General features: G+C 45.1%; 2 protein-coding genes across 2 annotated transcripts; both read left to right on the forward strand.

The window, feature by feature from the left end:
• Positions 1-4: 4 nt before the first annotated feature.
• LOC117443874 (UPF0235 protein C15orf40 homolog) lies at positions 5-2,330 on the forward strand (the record flags this gene model as incomplete). Its single annotated transcript, XM_034079685.2, has 3 exons — positions 5-362; positions 646-773; positions 2,116-2,330. Coding segments are annotated over 3 exons (576 nt in total), but the record flags the coding sequence as incomplete, so codon positions are not given.
• A 2,449-nt stretch (positions 2,331-4,779) lies between these two features.
• LOC117443871 (uncharacterized) lies at positions 4,780-15,336 on the forward strand. Its single transcript, XM_034079680.2, has 7 exons — positions 4,780-4,985; positions 6,814-6,937; positions 7,229-7,363; positions 9,242-9,376; positions 11,248-11,382; positions 13,256-13,390; positions 15,258-15,336. Exons 3-7 carry the CDS (start codon positions 7,239-7,241, stop codon positions 15,334-15,336), a joined length of 609 nt encoding a protein of 202 aa, XP_033935571.1. The 5' UTR covers positions 4,780-4,985; positions 6,814-6,937; positions 7,229-7,238.
• Positions 15,337-18,508: the final 3,172 nt, after the last annotated feature.

The raw sequence follows: 18,508 nt of genomic DNA on the forward strand, positions 1-18,508 counted from the left end.
GAGGACCGAGGAGGGGAGCCGAGGAGAGAGGAGGGGAACCGAGGAGAGAGGAGAGGAGCCGAGGAGAGAGGAGGGGAACCGAGGAGAGAGGAGAGGAGCCGAGGAGAGAGGAGGGGAACCGAGGAGAGAGGAGAGGAGCCGAGGAGAGAGGTGGGGAGCCGAGGACCGAGGAGGGGAGCCGAGGAGAGAGGTGGGGAGCCGAGGACCGAGGAGGGGAGCCGAGGAGAGAGGAGGGGAGCCGAGGACCGAGGAGGGGAGCCGAGGAGAGAGGAGGGGAGCCGAGGACCGAGGAGGGGAGCCGAGGAGAGAGGAGGGGAGCCGAGGACCGAGGAGGGGAACCTCCTACTTCTTGAGTAAAGGATGTGTGTACTTCTACTCGAGTAAAGGATGTGTGTACTTCTACTCGAGTAAAGGATGTGTGTACTTCTACTCGAGTAAAGGATGTGTGTACTTCTACTCGAGTAAAGGATGTGTGTACTTCTACTCGAGTAAAGGATGTGTGTACTTCTACTCAAGTAAAGGATGTGTGTACTTCTGCCTGAGTAAAGGATGTGTGTACTTCTGCCTGAGTAAAGGATGTGTGTAAAGGATGTGTGTGTACTTCTACCTGAGTAAAGGATGCCCACGTCTCTTCTTCTCTTGCAGATATCTCTGCGGAGGCGGTGGGCGTCTCCATCGCAGCGCCTCCTACAGACGGAGAAGCGAACACGGAGCTCATCAGATACCTGGCCGAGGTTCTGGACCTGAAGAAAAGCCACATTTCTCTGGACAAGGTTCAGGAACGCTTCTCAACACGTCATTACTCACTAACAGCATCTGAGAGGAAACAGGAAGTACTGGAGAGTCCGCGAATATCTCGGGTCCTTCTTCTTGGTAGAAGATGAAGGAGGGATCTTGATCAGCATGAAGGTGTCCTTCTCCCCATAATGACCCAGTCGCTGCACATTATCCCGCTGATCACACGGCCACATTCTCAACAACGTAACGACATGATCCCAACATTAATTGAAAAGCTTTTATTGATTTAAATTGACGTGCATCCGCTAAGAAAAGTAGTCCGTTGTTACCGTTTGAACTACAGATTTGAAAACATCGCTGCTTGCTTTAAAAGTAGCACACTTCATGAGGTCAGACCTTGGAGAGTATCTAGATACCCCTGCCCTGATGCCAGAGGAACTGCACACTGAATATGTGCCGCCGTTTGATGTGTATGTCTGGACCGCCGCGTAAAAAGGGCCGCCGCGTAAAAGGCCGCCGCGTAAAAAGGGCCGCCGCGTAAAAAGGCCGCCGCGTAAAAAGGGGGGTTTCTGCCCCGTTGCTGTCAACCTCTGTTGGTTGTTTTTTCAATCAGCCAGTCTTTAAATGGCTCATCGCCCATCACGTGGTCCGTCTTTTTGCCTCTCTTACTTCCCCGCTGTTGTCTTGTCCCTCTCGTCTTGTTCTCGTCTTGTTCTTGTCTTCACTGCGGAATCGTCCACGTTGCTCTCAGACGGGAAGCTGGAGACAAGCAGACCGTTTGATCAGTTCAATCGACCGGACTTCTTTCTGCAGATGTGAGCGTCCTTAGCAACGGTCAATAAGTCCTTGACAGCGGTCTGTACTACTGGATTAACAACGTGTCATGTGTTCTGAGTCGACCAATCAGAATCGAGTATTCAACTAAGCCATGTAATACAAATATTTATTTATCAAAATGGCTTTTTAATAAACACAGAAATCAGAGATTATTATTATTATTATTATTATTATTATTACACAAATTAAACATTTTCTAACTTTTTATTATTTAAATTCTCTCCTCTCTCCTCCTCTCACCTCCTCTTCTCTCACCTCCTCTCTCCTCCTCTCACCTCCTCTCACCTCCTCTTCTCTCATCTCCTCTCTCCTCCTCCTCTCACCTCCTCCTCTGTCCTCTTCTCTCTCCTCCTCTCACCTCCTCCTCTCTCGTCCTCTTCTCTCACCTCCTCCTCTCTCCTCTCACCTCCTCTCTCTCCTCCTCTCACCTCCTCTCTCCTCCTCTTCTCTCACCTCCTCTCTCCTCCTCCTCTCACCTCCTCCTCTCTCCTCTCACCTCCTCTCTCTCCTCCTCTCACCTCCTCTCTCCTCCTCCTGCAGGGCTCCAGGTCCAGAGACAAAGTGATCAGAGTCGACTCCTCCCTCAGTCCTGAGGAGGTGATGAGGAGAATCAGAGAGGAAGCTGGGTGAGGAGGAGGAGGAGGAGGAGGTGCAGTCGCCAACGTCTTCCTACAATTTTTTCTTATAAGGAAAAATGAAAATGTAATTAAATGTTTTTCATTAATTTAATAAAAAATATCCCCTTTTTTTTTAAATGTTCTTTCTTCATTTATTCGTTCTACATGTTTGATAAGCGTTGTTCGGGGGGGGAGTCCTCGATGTAATAATAAATAACTTCAAACGCCTCCGCCCTGTTCGAGGACTTAGTAAAAGTACGACATCGTAACGCCGTGCTCGCCTCAAAGAATCCAGCAGGGGGACAAGATTCAAGGCGTTATGGTCATTTAGCTCCAGTTGAGACACGACGACGACCATCTGAGGTCACAGGCTCCGCCCACAGAGCACCACACAGGACATCAGACGGATCACATCGTGCAAATACAATAGAAACAAAGGCTGCCCGGAGGGAGGCTGCGTGACGCTGTGAATAATACTCGGGGACAGATATATTGTCTTCAACACTGAACAACAAGCGGTGAAGCAGAGTTGGAGTCCATCAAGTACTGTCCTTCAGTATTACTTTGAGGTACTTGTACTTCGCTTGGGTATTTATATTTACGTGTTCATTTGACACTAGTTACTTTTCCATTTGAAATTGGGTTTAGTGACAGTTGCTCCAATTATTATCCACATTACTATGTACAAAAAGATTGTGTGTGTGTGTGTGTGTGTGTGTGTGTGTGTTGTGCTCAAAGTGTGTGGGTGTAGTTTTCTGTTTGTCCACTAGATGGTAGTCCAAGCTCAGTTTTCTCCTCAAGTCTTTTCTGTGATCTCCACCTGAGCGACGAACAGAGGTGGAAGAAGTACTCAGATCTTGTACTTGAGTAAAAGTAGAAGTACTCAGATCTTGTACTTGAGTAAAAGTAGAAGTACTCAGATCTTGTACTTGAGTAACAGTAGAAGTACTCAGATCTTGTTCTTGAGTAAAAGTAGAAGTACTCAGATCTTGTTCTTGAGTAAAAGTAGAAGTACTCAGATCTTGTTCTTGAGTAAAAGTAGAAGTACTCAGATCTTGTTCTTTAGTAAAAGTAGAAGTACTCAGATCTTGTTCTTGAGTAAAAGTAGAAGTACTCAGATCTTGTTCTTGAGTAAAAGTAGAAGTACTCAGATCTTGTTCTTGAGTAAAAGTAGAAGTACTCAGATCTTGTACTTCTTAGCTCAAACTAATGATGAAGAACTGGAAACACAGACTAAAGGTAAAGTATATATATGTAGTGACGGTGGAGGAAGAGACTGCTAAGGACAAACTCAATTTACGGTGAAATGAACACATATACGTGGAGCAGGGATTGGCAAATGGCGGCCCGCGGGCCGCATGCGGCCCCCACCTCCTCTTTTTGCGGCCCTCAGATTAATTTATAAACAACGCAATTAATAATTAAAATTAATTGTTTTTTCTTTTTACTTGTAGTACTGATACCGTCCACTAGACTCCTAGTTACGTCGCGAGCTGCGTAGATGATTTCAAATACCGCGAAATAATTTGTGTGTATTGTGTTTGTTTCCCGGGGCAACCCTCACAAGAAACACCGGCTGCTGTTCCGCCTGCTGAGACGTCAAGTTGCCGCTTGTAATCATGCCTTTAAGCTTACAAATTGTTTTTATCATCTGAATTTGGCGAAACAAGTTTAATATTCTAAAAACCAAGACTTTGTTTATTTGAAATCAGATGAAAACAAACTGCCGTGTTATCTATGATTACTACGCTTTTCATTCATAATGTCAGCGGGAGGGGGGGGGGGCGGCGCTGAGGAACAGCAGAGTGCGGCTGACGGGTGTCTGTGTGGACACTCCCCTCAGTGTGGAGTAAGGGGAAAGCAGAGAAAGGCTACAAGTGTTTTAGGTTCAAGTTAGACAACTAATGTCTGGGTTAGTGTTCATGACTTCATGTGTGTGTCATCTGATGGTTCATCTCAATACACACACATTTCCCGAGCTTTCCAATAGTTTAAAATAGTTGTATTCCTTAATAACCTGTTCAATACAAACATTCCACTTGTAAAAATGAAATGAAATGTCTGTGAACTGATATTTGTTTAGTGGCTTATTAGAGGATGTTCCCTTTGATTGTAAAATGTCAATGAAGATGTCAGACTTAGTATATTTGTTAATAATTACATACAACACATGGACATTTTGTGTGTGTGTGTGTGTGTGTGTGTGTGTGTGTGTGTGTGTGTGTGTGTGTGTGTGTGTGTGTGTGTGTGTGTGTGTGTGTGTGTGTGTGTGTGTGTGTGTGTGTGTGTTCCAAGTGAATCTGCGGCCCCTGGTGGCCAGTGCATCAAAGTTGCCCATCCCTGACGTAGAGTATGAGTTCATCGTGTGCAGGAGATAAACAAAATGGTGAGGATGACATCGGTCCAGCTCAGGCATCCATGGTTCACTTTGTATTTGATGTTTTATTTGTTCAATGGTGGGCTAGAACTTTGAAATAAAAAATAAAAATGTGGTGCAAATAACAAAAAAGTCCATATTCTGGGAGAATACAGTAATATATGCAAGGTCCCTGGGTGTGAACTGGTTCAGCTGGGAAGGTCCCTGGGTGTGAACTGGTTCAGCTGGGAAGGTCCCTGGGTGTGAACTGGTTCAGCTGGGAAGGTCCCTGGGTGTGAACTGGTTCAGCTGGTTCGGCTGGTATGAAACAAAGGGGAGCTACAGACAGGGAGGGAAGTTGAAAGTGAAAATAATAAGACGGACTTGTCAGACTGCCAGGCGCCATTTTACAGCTGGACGGAGCCGAGGAGAACGGGGTGAGTGCTAACACCAGGGTCTGCTTTTACACATTACTTACTCTGTCGGACTGGTGACATCACTTCTTTGTTAAAAACCAGCGTCCTAGAGTCCAATGAGACTTCTGCAAACTCGGTTTACTTCCTGTTTGCTGATCCATCAGAGTTACAGAACGTGTCTAATGGAGGCCTGTCTGAAGTCTGACTGATGTGATGTGTTTAACCAGTTTATTACTGTGATGGTTTGGATTGAAAAAAGCGTGTTATTATAATGTGTGTGTGTGTGAGTGTGTGTGCTGTTGTGCTCTAAGAGTGTGGATGTAGTTTTCTGTTTGTCCACTAGATGGTAGTCCAAGCTCAGTTTTCTCCTCAAGTCTTTTCTGTGATCTCCACCTGAGCGACGAACAGAGGTGGAAGAAGTACTCAGATCTTGTACTTGAGTAAAAGTAGAAGTACTCTGATCTTGTACTTGAGTAACAGCAGAAGTACTCAGATCTGGTACTTGTGTTAAAGTAGAAGTACTTAGATATTGTACTTGAGTAACAGCAGAAGTACTCAGATCTGGTACTTGTGTTAAAGTAGAAGTACTCAGATCTTGTACTTGAGTAAAAGTAGAAGTACTCAGATCTTGTACTTGAGTAAAAGTAGAAGTACTCAGATCTTGTACTTGAGTAACAGCAGAAGTACTCAGATCTGGTACTTGAGTAAAAGTAGAAGTACTCAGATCTGGTACTTGTGTTAAAGTAGAAGTACTCAGATCTTGTACTTGAGTAAAAGTAGAAGTACTCAGATCTGGTACTTGAGTAAAAGTAGAAGTACTCAGATCTTGTACTTGAGTAACAGCAGAAGTACTCAGATCTGGTACTTGAGTAAAAGTAGAAGTACTCAGATCTGGTACTTGTGTTAAAGTAGAAGTACTCAGATCTTGTACTTGAGTAAAAGTAGAAGTACTCAGATCTTGTACTTGAGTAAAAGTAGAAGTACTCAGATCTTGTACTTGAGTAACAGCAGAAGTACTCAGATCTGGTACTTGAGTAAAAGTAGAAGTACTCAGATCTTGTACTTGAGTAACAGCAGAAGTACTCAGATCTGGTACTTGTGTTAAAGTAGAAGTACTTAGATATTGTACTTGAGTAACAGCAGAAGTACTCAGATCTGGTACTTGTGTTAAAGTAGAAGTACTCAGATCTTGTACTTGAGTAAAAGTAGAAGTACTCAGATCTTGTACTTGAGTAACAGCAGAAGTACTCAGATCTGGTACTTGTGTTAAAGTAGAAGTACTCAGATCTTGTACTTGAGTAACAGCAGAAGTACTCAGATCTGGTACTTGTGTTAAAGTAGAAGTACTCAGATCTTGTACTTGAGTAACAGCAGAAGTACTCAGATCTGGTACTTGTGTTAAAGTAGAAGTACTTAGATATTGTACTTGTGTTAAAGTAGAAGTACTCAGATCTTGTACTTGTGTTAAAGTAGAAGTACTCAGATTGTGTACTTGTGTTAAAGTAGAAGTACTCATTCACTTTGTATTTGATGTTTTATTTGTTCAATGGGCTAGAACTTTGAAATCATTAGAAATCAATAAAAAAAAATTGTTTTGGTGCAAATAACAAAAAAGTCCATATTCTGGGAGAATACAGTAATATATGCAATACATGCAGCAGGCTTAATAATCCAGAAACAAATATATATATATATAATAGGGAACAATTGAATGCTCAGTTAACACGAGAGTACTTACACACTTCAGTGAGGATGTTTCCTGGGTTATTTTCACTCTGTGGTTTTAATACATTTATTTCAATAACTTTGTTGAGCTTGTTTTGAGCTCCATGTCGCTCTCACTGAACAGAGTCCCTGGGTGTGAGTGAGGCTGGAATGAAACAAAGGGGAGGAGCTACAGACAGCTGAAGGTGTTAAAGTCCAAGTTTGATGTCAGACTGATAGACGCCATTTTACAGCTGGAGGAGAACGGGGTGAGTGCTAACACCAGGGTCTGCTTTTACACATTACTTACTCTGTCAGACTGATAACGTATGTGTGTGTGTGTGTGTGTGTGTGTGTGTGTGTGTGTGTGTGTGTGTGTGTGTGTGTGTGTGTGTGTGTGTGTGTGTGTGTGTGTGTGTGTGTGTGTGTGTGTGTGTGTGTGTGTGTGTGTGTGTGTGTGTGTGTGTGTGTGTGTGTGTGTGTGTGTGTGTGTGTGTGTGTGTGTGTGTGTGTGTGTGTGTGTGTGTGTGTGTGTGTGTGTGTGTGTGTGTGTCTTTCAGACTGGAGAAGATGAGTGATTTAAAGGATGAGGAAGAGGAAACATCTTCAGTCTTCAGCTGTCTGTCTCTGAAGAGTGACCATTCTATGCCGGAAGCTGTATACTTCAGGAATGAACCTGGACCCTCGGACACAAAGTAAGAGTTTCTGCTGTAAACTGACCTGAAGAGGATTCAGCTTTAGACAACCTGATTTAAGGATATTTCAATATACAATTACAGTGGGGCAAAAAAGTATTTAGTCAGCCACCAATTGTGCAAGTTCTCCCACTTAAAAAGATGAGGCCTGTAATGTTCCTCCAGGTACACTTCAACTATGAGACAGGGGGGGGAAAGAATCCAGGAAGTCACTTTGTAGGATTTGTAATGAATGAATTGGTAAAGTAAGTATTCGGTCTCCTCCAAACAAACAAGATGTCTGGCTCTCACAGACCTGTACCTTCTTCTCTCAGAGCCTCCTCTGTCCTCCACTCGTTAACTGTATTCATGGCACCTGTTTGAACTCGTTTTCAGTATAAAAGACACCTGTCCACGACCTCAAACAGTCACACTCCAAACTCCACTATGGCCAAGACCAAAGAGCTGTCAAAGGACACCAGAAACAACATGTAGACCTGCACCAGGCTGGGAAGACTGCATCTGCAACAGGTAAGCAGCTTGGTGTGAAGAAATCAACTGTGGGAGCAATTATTAGAAAATGGAAGACATACAAGACCACTGATAATCTCCCTCGATCTGGGGCTCCACGCAAGATCTCACCCCGTGGGGTCAACGTGATCACAAGACCGGTGAGCAAAGATCCAGAACCACACGGGGGGACCGAGTCCATGACCTGCAGAGAGCTGGGACCAAAGTAACAAAGGCTACCATCAGTAACACACTACGCCGCCAGGGACTCAAACCCTGCAGTGCCAGACGTGTCCCCCTGCTTAAGCCAGGACACGTCCAGGCCCGTCTGAAGTCTGCTAGAGAGCATCAGAGGATCCAGAAGAGGATTGGGAGAATGTCATCTGGTCAGATGAAACGAAAATAGAACTTTTTGGTAAAAACTCAACTAGACGTGTTTGGAGGAGAAAGAATGCTGAGTTGCCTCCAAAGAACACCTGCTGTGAAACATGGGGCTGGGACCATCAGGCTGTGGGGCTTCCTGCAAAGGGACCAGGACGACTGATCCGTGTGAAGGAAAGGATGAATGGGGCCATGTATCGTGAGATTTTGAGTGACAACCTCCTTCCATCAGCAAGGGCACTGAAGATGAAACGTGGCTGGGTCTTTCAGCATGACAATGATCCCAAACACACCGCCCGGGCAACGAAGGAGTGGCTTCGTAAGAAGCATTTCAAGGTCCTGGAGTGGCCTAGCCAGTCTCCAGATCTCAACCCCATAGAAAATCTTTGGAGGGAGTTGAAAGTCCGTGTTGCCCAGCGACAGCCCCAAAGCATCACTGCTCTAGAGGAGGTCTGCATGGAGGAACGGGCCAACGTACCAGCAACAGTGTGTGAACACCTTGTGAAGACTTACAGAACACCTTTGACCTCTGTCATTGCCAACAAAGGGTATATAACTAAGTATTGAGGTGAACTTTTGTTATTGACCAAATACTTATTTTCCTCCATCATTTGCAAATAAATTCTTTAAAAATCCTACCATGTGATTTCCTGGATTCTTCCCCCATGCTGTCTCTCATAGTTGAAGTGTACCTAGGATGAAACTTACAGGCCTCTCGTCTTTTTAAGTGGGAGAACTTGCACAGTTGGTGGCTGACTAAATACTTGTTTGCCCCACTGTATATGATCATTGTATCTGCATGCCCCCGGACCCCCCTAGACGACGGGAGGTCCACCCACAAATAAAACAGGTTTACATGGATAGCAGACTAGATCAGTTTGCACACTCATCATATACACTACACATTTTCTTGGATTTTTTTTAACACCATAGTCCCTAATTTGTTTGTAGAAAGGCAGGAAATTGAATTAAATCGTGTGTGTGTGTGTGTGTGTGTGTGTCTTTCAGACTGGAGAAGATGAGTGATTTAAAGGATGAGGAAGAGGAAACATCTTCAGTCTTCAGCTGTCTGTCTCTGAAGAGTGACCATTCTATGCCGGAAGCTGTATACTTCAGGAATGAACCTGGACCCTCGGACACAAAGTAAGAGTTTCTGCTGTAAACTGACCTGAAGAGGATTCAGCTTTTAGACAACCTGATTTAAGGATATTTCAATATACAATTACAGTGGGGCAAAAAAGTATTTAGTCAGCCACCAATTGTGCAAGTTCTCCCACTTAAAAAGATGAGGCCTGTAATGTTCCTCCAGGTACACTTCAACTATGAGACAGGGGGGGGAAAGAATCCAGGAAGTCACTTTGTAGGATTTGTAATGAATGAATTGGTAAAATAAGTATTTGGTCTCCTCCAAACAAACAAGATGTCTGGCTCTCACAGACCTGTACCTTCTTCTCTCAGAGCCTCCTCTGTCCTCCACTCGTTAACTGTATTCATGGCACCTGTTTGAACTCGTTATCAGTATAAAAGACACCTGTCCACGACCTCAAACAGTCACACTCCAAACTCCACTATGGCCAAGACCAAAGAGCTGTCAAAGGGCACCAGAAACAACATGTAGACCTGCACCAGGCTGGAAGACTGCATCTGCAACAGGTAAGCAGCTTGGTGTGAAGAAATCAACTGTGGGAGCAAGTATTAGAAAATGGAAGACATACAAGACCACTGATAATCTCCCTCCATCTGGGGCTCCACGTAAGACCTCACCCCGTGGGGTCAAAGTGATCACAAGACCGGTGAGCAAAGATCCAGAACCACACGGGGGGACCGAGTCCATGACCTGCAGAGAGCTGGGACCAAAGTAACAAAGGCTACCATCAGTAACACACTACGCCGCCAGGGACTCAAACCCTGCAGTGCCAGACGTGTCCCCTGCTGAAGCCAGGACATGTCCAGGCCCGTCTGAAGTCTGCTAGAGAGCATCAGAGGATCCAGAAGAGGATTGGGAGAATGTCATCTGGTCAGATGAAACCAAAATAGACCTTTTTGGTAAAACTCAACTAGACGTGTTTGGAGGAGAAAGCATGCTGAGTTGCCTCCAAAGACCACCTGCTGTGAAACATGGGGCTGGGACCATCAGGCTTTGGGGCTTCCTGCAAAGGGACCAGGACGACTGATCCGTGTGAAGGAAAGAATGAATGGGGCCATGTATCGTGAGATTTTGAGTGACAACCTCCTTCCATCAGCAAGGGCACTGAAGATGAAACGTGGCTGGGTCTTTCAGCATGACAATGATCCCAAACACACCGCCCGGGCAACGAAGGAGTGGCTTCGTAAGAAGCATTTCAAGGTCCTGGAGTGGCCTAGCCAGTCTCCAGATCTCAACCCCATAGAAAATCTTTGGAGGGAGTTGAAAGTCCGTGTTGCCCAGCGACAGCCCCAAAGCATCACTGCTCTAGAGGAGGTCTGCATGGAGGAACGGGCCAACGTACCAGCAACAGTGAACACCTTGTGGAGACTTACAGAAAACGTTTGACCTCTGTCATTGCCAACAAAGGGTATATAACTAAGTATTGAGGTGAACTTTTGTTATTGACCAAATACTTATTTCCTCCATCATTTGCAAATAAATTCTTTAAAAATCCTACAATGTGATTTCCTGGATTCTTCCCCCGTTCTGTCTCTCAGAGTTGAAGTGTACCTAGGATGAAACTTACAGGCCTCTCATCTTTATAAGTGGGAGAACTTGCACAGTTGGTGGCTGACTAAATACTTGTTTGCCCCACTGTATATGATCATTGTATCTGCATGCCCCCGGACCCCCCCTAGACGACGGGAGGTCCACCCACAAATAAAACAGGTTTACATGGATAGCAGACTAGATCAGTTTGCACACTCATCATATACACTACACATTTTTCTTGGATTTTTTAACACCATAGTCCCTAATTTGTTTGTAGAAAGGCAGGAAATGGAATTAAATCGTGTGTGTGTGTGTGTGTGTGTGTGTCTTTCAGACTGGAGAAGATGAGTGATTTAAAGGATGAGGAAGAGGAAACATCTTCAGTCTTCAGCTGTCTGTCTCTGAAGAGTGACCATTCTATGCCGGAAGCTGTATACTTCAGGAATGAACCTGGACCCTCGGACACAAAGTAAGAGTTTCTGCTGTAAACTGACCTGAAGAGGATTCAGCTTTTAGACAACCTGATTTAAGGATATTTCAATATACAATTACAGTGGGGCAAAAAAGTATTTAGTCAGCCACCAATTGTGCAAGTTCTCCCACTTAAAAAGATGAGGCCTGTAATGTTCCTCCAGGTACACTTCAACTATGAGACAGGATGGGGGAAAGAATCCAGGAAGTCACTTTGTAGGATTTGTAATGAATGAATTGGTAAAATAAGTATTTGGTCTCCTCCAAACAAACAAGATGTCTGGCTCTCACAGCCCTGTACCTTCTTCTCTCAGAGCCTCCTCTGTCCTCCACTCGTTAACTGTATTCATGGCACCTGTTTGAACTCGTTATCAGTATAAAAGACACCTGTCCACGACCTCAAACAGTCACACTCCAAACTCCACTATGGCCAAGAACCAAAGAGCTGTCAAAGGGCACCAGAAACAACATGTAGACCTGCACCAGGCTGGGAAGACTGCATCTGCAACAGGTAAGCAGCTTGGTGTGAAGAAATCAACTGTGGGAGCAAGTATTAGAAAATGGAGACATACAAGACCACTGATAATCTCCCTCCATCTGGGGCTCCACGCGAGACCTCCCCCCGTGGGGTCAACGTGATCACAAGACCGGTGAGCAAAGATCCAGAACCACACGGGGGGACCGAGTCCATGACCTGCAGAGAGCTGGGACCAAAGTAACAAAGGCTACCATCAGTAACACACTACGCCGCCAGGGACTCAAACCCTGCAGTGCCAGACGTGTCCCCCTGCTTAAGCCAGACACGTCCAGGCCCGTCTGAAGTCTGCTAGAGAGCATCAGAGGATCCAGAAGAGGATTGGGAGAATGTCATCTGGTCAGATGAAACCAAAATAGAACTTTTGGTAAAAACTCAACTAGACCGTGTTTGGAGGAGAAAGAATGCTGAGTTGCCTCCAAAGAACACCTGCTGTGAAACATGGGGCTGGGACCATCAGGCTGTGGGGGCTTCCTGCAAAGGGACCAGGACGACTGATCCGTGGAGAGGAAAGAATGAATGGGGCCATGTATCGTGAGATTTTGAGTGACAACCTTCTTCCATCAGCAAGGGCACTGAAGATGAAACGTGGCTGGGTCTTTCAGCATGACAATGATCCCAACACACACCGCCCGGGCAACGAAGGAGTGGCTTCGTAAGAAGCATTTCAAGGTCCTGGAGTGGCCTAGCCAGTCTCCAGATCTCAACCCCATAGAAAATCTTTGGAGGGAGTTGAAAGTCCGTGTTGCCCAGCGACAGCCCCAAAGCATCACTGCTCTAGAGGAGGATCTGCATGGAGGAACGGCCAACGTACCAGCAACAGTGAACACCTTGTGGAGACTACAGAACACGTTTGACCTCTGTCGTTGCCAACAAAGGGTATATAACTAAGTATTGAGATGAACTTTTGTTATTGACCAAATACTTATTTTCCTCCATCATTTGCAAATAAATTCTTTAAAAAATCCTACAATGTGATTTCCTGGATTCTTTCCCCGTTCTGTCTCTCAGAGTTGAAGTGTACCTAGGATGAAACTTACAGGCCTCTCATCTTTATAAGTGGGAGAACTTGCACAGTTGGTGGCTGACTAAATACTTGTTTGCCCCACTGTATATGATCATTGTATCTGCATGCCCCCGGACCCCCCTAGACGACGGGAGGTCCACCCACAAATAAAACGGGTTTACATGCATAGCACAGACTAGATCAGTTTGCACACTCATCATATACACTACACATTTTCTTGGATTTTTTTAACACCATAGTCCCTAATTTGTTTGTAGAAAGGCAGGAAATGGAATTAAATCGTGTGTGTGTGTGTGGTGTGTCTTTCAGACTGGAGAAGATGAGTGATTTAAAGGATGAGGAAGAGGAAACATCTTCAGTCTTCAGCTGTCTGTCTCTGAAGAGTGACCATTCTATGCCGGAAGCTGTATACTTCAGGAATGAACCTGGACCCTCGGACACAAAGTAAGAGTTTCTGCTGTAACTGACCTGAAGAGGATTCAGCTTTTAGACAACCTGATTTAAGGATATTTCAATATACAATTACAGTGGGGCAAAAAAGTATTTAGTCAGCCACCAATTGTGCAAGTTCTCCCACTTAAGAAGATGAGGCCTGTAATGTTCATCCTGGTTCACTTCAACGATGAGAGACAGGATGGGGGAAGAATCCAGGAAGTCACTTTGTAGGATTTGTAATGAATGAATTGGTAAAATAAGTATTTGGTCTCCTCCAAAGAAACAGATGTCTGGCTCTCACAGACCTGTACCTTCTTCTCTCAGAGCCTCCTCTGTCCTCCACTCGTTAACTGTATTCATGGCACCTGTTTGAACTCGTTATCAGTATAAAAGACACCTGTCCACGACCTCAAACATTCACACTCCAAACTCCACTATGGCCAAGAAAAGAGAGCTGTCAAAGGACTCCAGAAACACAATGTAGACCTGCACCAGGCTGGGAAGACTGCATCTGCAACAGGTAAGCAGCTCGGTGAGAAGAAATCAACTGGGAGCAATTATTAGAAAATGGAAGACATACAAGACCACTGATAATCTCCCTCCATCTGGGGCTCCACGCAAGACCTCACCCCGTGGGGTCAACGTGATCACAAGACCGGTGAGCAAAGATCCAGAACCACACGGGGGGACCGAGTCCATGACCTGCAGAGAGCTGGGACCAAAGTAACAAAGGCTACCATCAGTAACACACTACGCCGCCAGGGACTCAAACCCTGCAGTGCCAGACGTGTCCCCCTGCTTAAGCCAGGACACGTCCAGGCCCGTCTGAGTCTGCTAGAGAGCATCAGAGGATCCAGAAGAGGATTGGGAGAATGTCATCTGGTCAGATGAACCAAAATAGAACTTTTTGGTAAAAACTCAACTAGACGTGTTTGGAGGAGAAAGAATGCTGAGTTGCCTCCAAAGAACACCTGCTGTGAAACATGGGGGTGGGACCATCATGCTTGGGGCTTCCTGCAAAGGGACCAGGACGACTGATCCGTGTGAAGGAAAGGATGAATGGGGCCATGTATCGTGAGATTTTGAGTGACAACCTCCTTCCATCAGCAAGGGCATTGAAGATGAAACGTGGCTGGGTCTTTCAGCATGACATGATCCCAAACACAACCGCCCGGGGCAACGAAGGAGTGGCTTCGTAAGAAGCATTTCAAGGTCCTGGAGTGGCCTAGCCAGTCTCCAGATCTCAAACCCCATAGAAAATCTTTGGAGGGAGTTGAAAGTCCGTGTTTGCCCAGCGACAGCCCCAAAGCATCACTGCTCTAGAGGAGATCTGCATGGAGGAACGGGCCAACGTACCAGCAACAGTGAACACCTCGTGAAGACTTACAGAAAACGTTTGACCTCTGTCATTGCCAACAAAGGGTATATAACTAAGTATTGAGATGAACTTTTGTTATTGACCAAATACTTATTTTCCTCCATCATTTGCAAATAAATTCTTTAAAAATCCTACAATGTGATTTCCTGGATTCTTCCCCCGTCCTGTCTCAGAGTGAAGTGAACCAGGATGAACATGACAGGCCTCTCATCTTTTAAGTGGGAGAACTTGCACAGTTGGTGGCTGACTAATACTTGTTTGCCCCACTGTATATGATCATTGTATCCTGCATGCCCCCGGACCCCCTCTAGACGACGGGAGGTCCACCCACAAAAAAACTGGGTTTACATGGATAGCAGACTAGATCAGTTTGCACACTCATCATAGACACTACACAGTTTTCTTGGATTTTTTAACACCATAGTCCCTATTTGTTTGTAGAAAGGCAGGAAAATGGAATTAAATCGTGTGTGTGTGGTGTGTGTGTGGTCCTTTCAGACTGGAGAAGATGAGTGATTTAAAGGATGAGGTAAGAGGAAACATCTTCAGTCTTCAGCTGTCTGTCTCTGAAGAGTGACCATTCTAGCCGGAGCTGTATACTTCAGGAATGAAACGGACCCTCGACACAAAGTAAGAGTTTCTGCTGTAAACTGACCTGAAGAGGATTCAGCTTTTAGACAACCTGATTTAAGGATATTTCAATATACAATTACAGTGGGGCAAAAAAGTATTTAGTCAGCCACCAATTGTGCAAGTTCTCCCACTTAAAAAGATGAGGCCTGTAATGTTCCTCCAGGTACACTTCAACTATGAGACAGGCGGGGGAAAGAATCCAGGAAGTCACTTTGTAGGATTTGTAATGAATGAATTGGTAAAATAAGTATTTGGTCTCCTCCAAACAAACAAGATGTCTGGCTCTCACAGACCTGTACCTTCTTCTCTCAGAGCCTCCTCTGTCCTCCACTCGTTAACTGTATTCATGGCACCTGTTGAACTCGTTATCAGTATAAAAGACACCTGTCCACGACCTCAAACATTCACACTCCAAACTCCACTATGGCCAAGAAAAAGAGAGCTGTCAAAGGACTCCAGAAACACAATGTAGACCTGCACCAGGCTGGGAAGACTGCATCTGCAACAGGTAAGCAGCTCGGTGAGAAGAAATCAACTGGGAGCAATTATTAGAAAATGGAAGACATACAAGACCCCTGATAATCTCCCTCGATCTGGGGCTCCACGCAAGACCTCACCCTCACCCCGTGGGGTCAACGTGATCACAAGACCGGTGAGCAAAGATCCAGAACCACACGGGGGGACCGAGTCCATGACCTGCAGAGAGCTGGGACCAGAGTAACAAAGGCTACCATCAGTAACACACTACGCCGCCAGGGACTCAAACCCTGCAGTGCCAGACGTGTCCCCCTGCTGAAGCCAGGACATGTCCAGGCCCGTCTGAAGTCTGCTAGAGAGCATTAGAGGATCCAGAAGAGGATTGGGAGAATGTCATCTGGTCAGATGAAACCAAAATAGAACTGTTTGGTAAAAACTCAGCTAGACGTGTTTGGAGGAGAAAGAATGCTGAGTCCAAAGAACACCTGCTGTGAAACATGGGGGTGGGACCATCATGCTTTGGGGCTTCCTGCAAAGGGACCAGGGACGACTGATCCGTGTGAAGGAAAGGGATGAATGGGGCCATGTATCGTGAGATTTTGAGTGACAACCTCCTTCCATCAGCAAGGGCATTGAAGATGAAACGTGGCTGGGTCTTTCAGCATGACAATGATCCCAAACACACCGCCCGGGCAACGAAGGAGTGGCTTCGTAAGAAGCATTTCAAGGTCCTGGAGTGGCCTAGCCAGTCTCCAGATCTCAACCCCATAGAACATCTTTGGAGGGAGTTGAAAGTCCGTGTTGCCCAGCGACAGCCCCAAAGCATCACTGCTCTAGAGGAGGTCTGCATGGAGGAACGGGCCAACGTACCAGCTACAGTGAACACCTCGTGGAGACTACAGAACACCTTTGACCTCTGTCATTGCCAACAAAGGGTATATAACTAAGTATTGAGATGAACTTTTGTTATTGACCAAATACTTATTTTCCACCATCATTTGCAAATAAATTCATTAAAATCCTACAATGTGATTTCCTTGGATTCTTCCCCCCCCCCCTGTCTCTCAGAGTTGAAGTGTACCTAGGATGAAACTTACAGGCCTCTCTCATCTTCTGAAGTGGGAGAACTTGCACAATTGGTGGCTGACTAAATACTTGTTGCCCCACTGTATATGATCATTGTATCTGCATGCCCCCGGACCCCCCTAGACGACGGGAGGTCCACCCAAAAATAAAACAGGTTCACATGGATAGCAGACGAGATCAGTTTGCACACTCATCATATAACACTACACATTTTCTTGGATTTTTTAACACCATAGTCCCTAATTTGTTTGTAGAAAGGCAGGAAATTGAATTAAATCGTGTGTGTGTGTGTGTGTGTGTGTGTGTGTGGTGTGTGTGTGTGTGTGTGTGTGTGTGTGTGTGTGTGTGTGTGTGTGTGTGTGTGTGTGTGTGGTGTGTGTGTGGTGTGTGTGTGGTGTGTGTGTGTGTGTGTGTGTGTGGTGTGTGTGTGGTGTGTGTGTGTGGTGTGTGTTGTGTGTGTGTGTGTGTGTGTGTGTGTGTGTGTGTGTGTGTGTGGTGTGTGTGTGTGTGTGTGTGTGTGGTGTGTGTGTGTGTGTGTGTGTTTCAGACTGGAGAAGATGAGTGCTTCAAAGGATGAGGAAGAGGACACGGTCTCCCGGCTGTCTGTCTCTGAAGAGTGACCGGTCTAAAGAATGGTTTGAAGACTTCAGGAATGAACCTGGACCCTCGACACAAAGTAAGAGTTTCTGCTGTAACCTGACCCTGAAGAGGATTCAGCTTTTAGACAACCTAATATATTAAGGATATTTCAATATACAATTATATTATCATTGTATCTGTGGCATGAAATGGTTTTAAACTAAACACTAAATAAATATCATCCAAAACATTATTCACTACTTGGGCATGTTTATGATATGTATTATTAAGATGATCAGTAAGGGATAATGTGCAGCGAGGCGGGTCCTTATGGGTAAAAGAACACTGACAGGCGGATCAGGAGCCCGACGCGAAGCTGAGGGATCTAGATCGGCCTGTCGGTGTTCTTTTCCCCATAAGGAACAAGTTGCTGCACATTATCCCGCTTATTACATTATCCCGCTTATTCATTATCCAGCCTTATTACTTTATCCCGCTTATTACTTTATCCCGCTTATACATTATCCCGCTTATTACTTTATCCCGCTTATTACATTATCCCGCTTATACTTTATCCCGCTTATTACATTATCCCGCTTATTACATTATCCCGCTTATTACTTTATCCCGCTTATTACTTTATCCCGCTTATTACATTATCCCGCATATTACTTTATCCCGCTTATTACTTTATCCCGCTTATTACATTATCCCGCTTATTACATTATCCCGCTTATTACTTGATCCGCTTATTACATTATCCCGCTTATTACTATTAGTCCCGCTTATTACTTGATCCCGCTTATTACATTATCCCGCTTATTACATTATCCCGCTTATTACTTATTACATTATCCCGCTTATTACTTTATACCGCTTATTACATTATCCCCTGCTTATTACTTTATCCCGCTATTACATTATCCCGCTTATTACATTATCCCGCTTATTACTTGATCCCGCTTATTACATTA

Source organism: Pseudochaenichthys georgianus, unplaced genomic scaffold, assembly GCF_902827115.2.
Source record: "Pseudochaenichthys georgianus unplaced genomic scaffold, fPseGeo1.2 scaffold_692_arrow_ctg1, whole genome shotgun sequence".
Classification (NCBI taxonomy): domain Eukaryota; kingdom Metazoa; phylum Chordata; class Actinopteri; order Perciformes; family Channichthyidae; genus Pseudochaenichthys; species Pseudochaenichthys georgianus.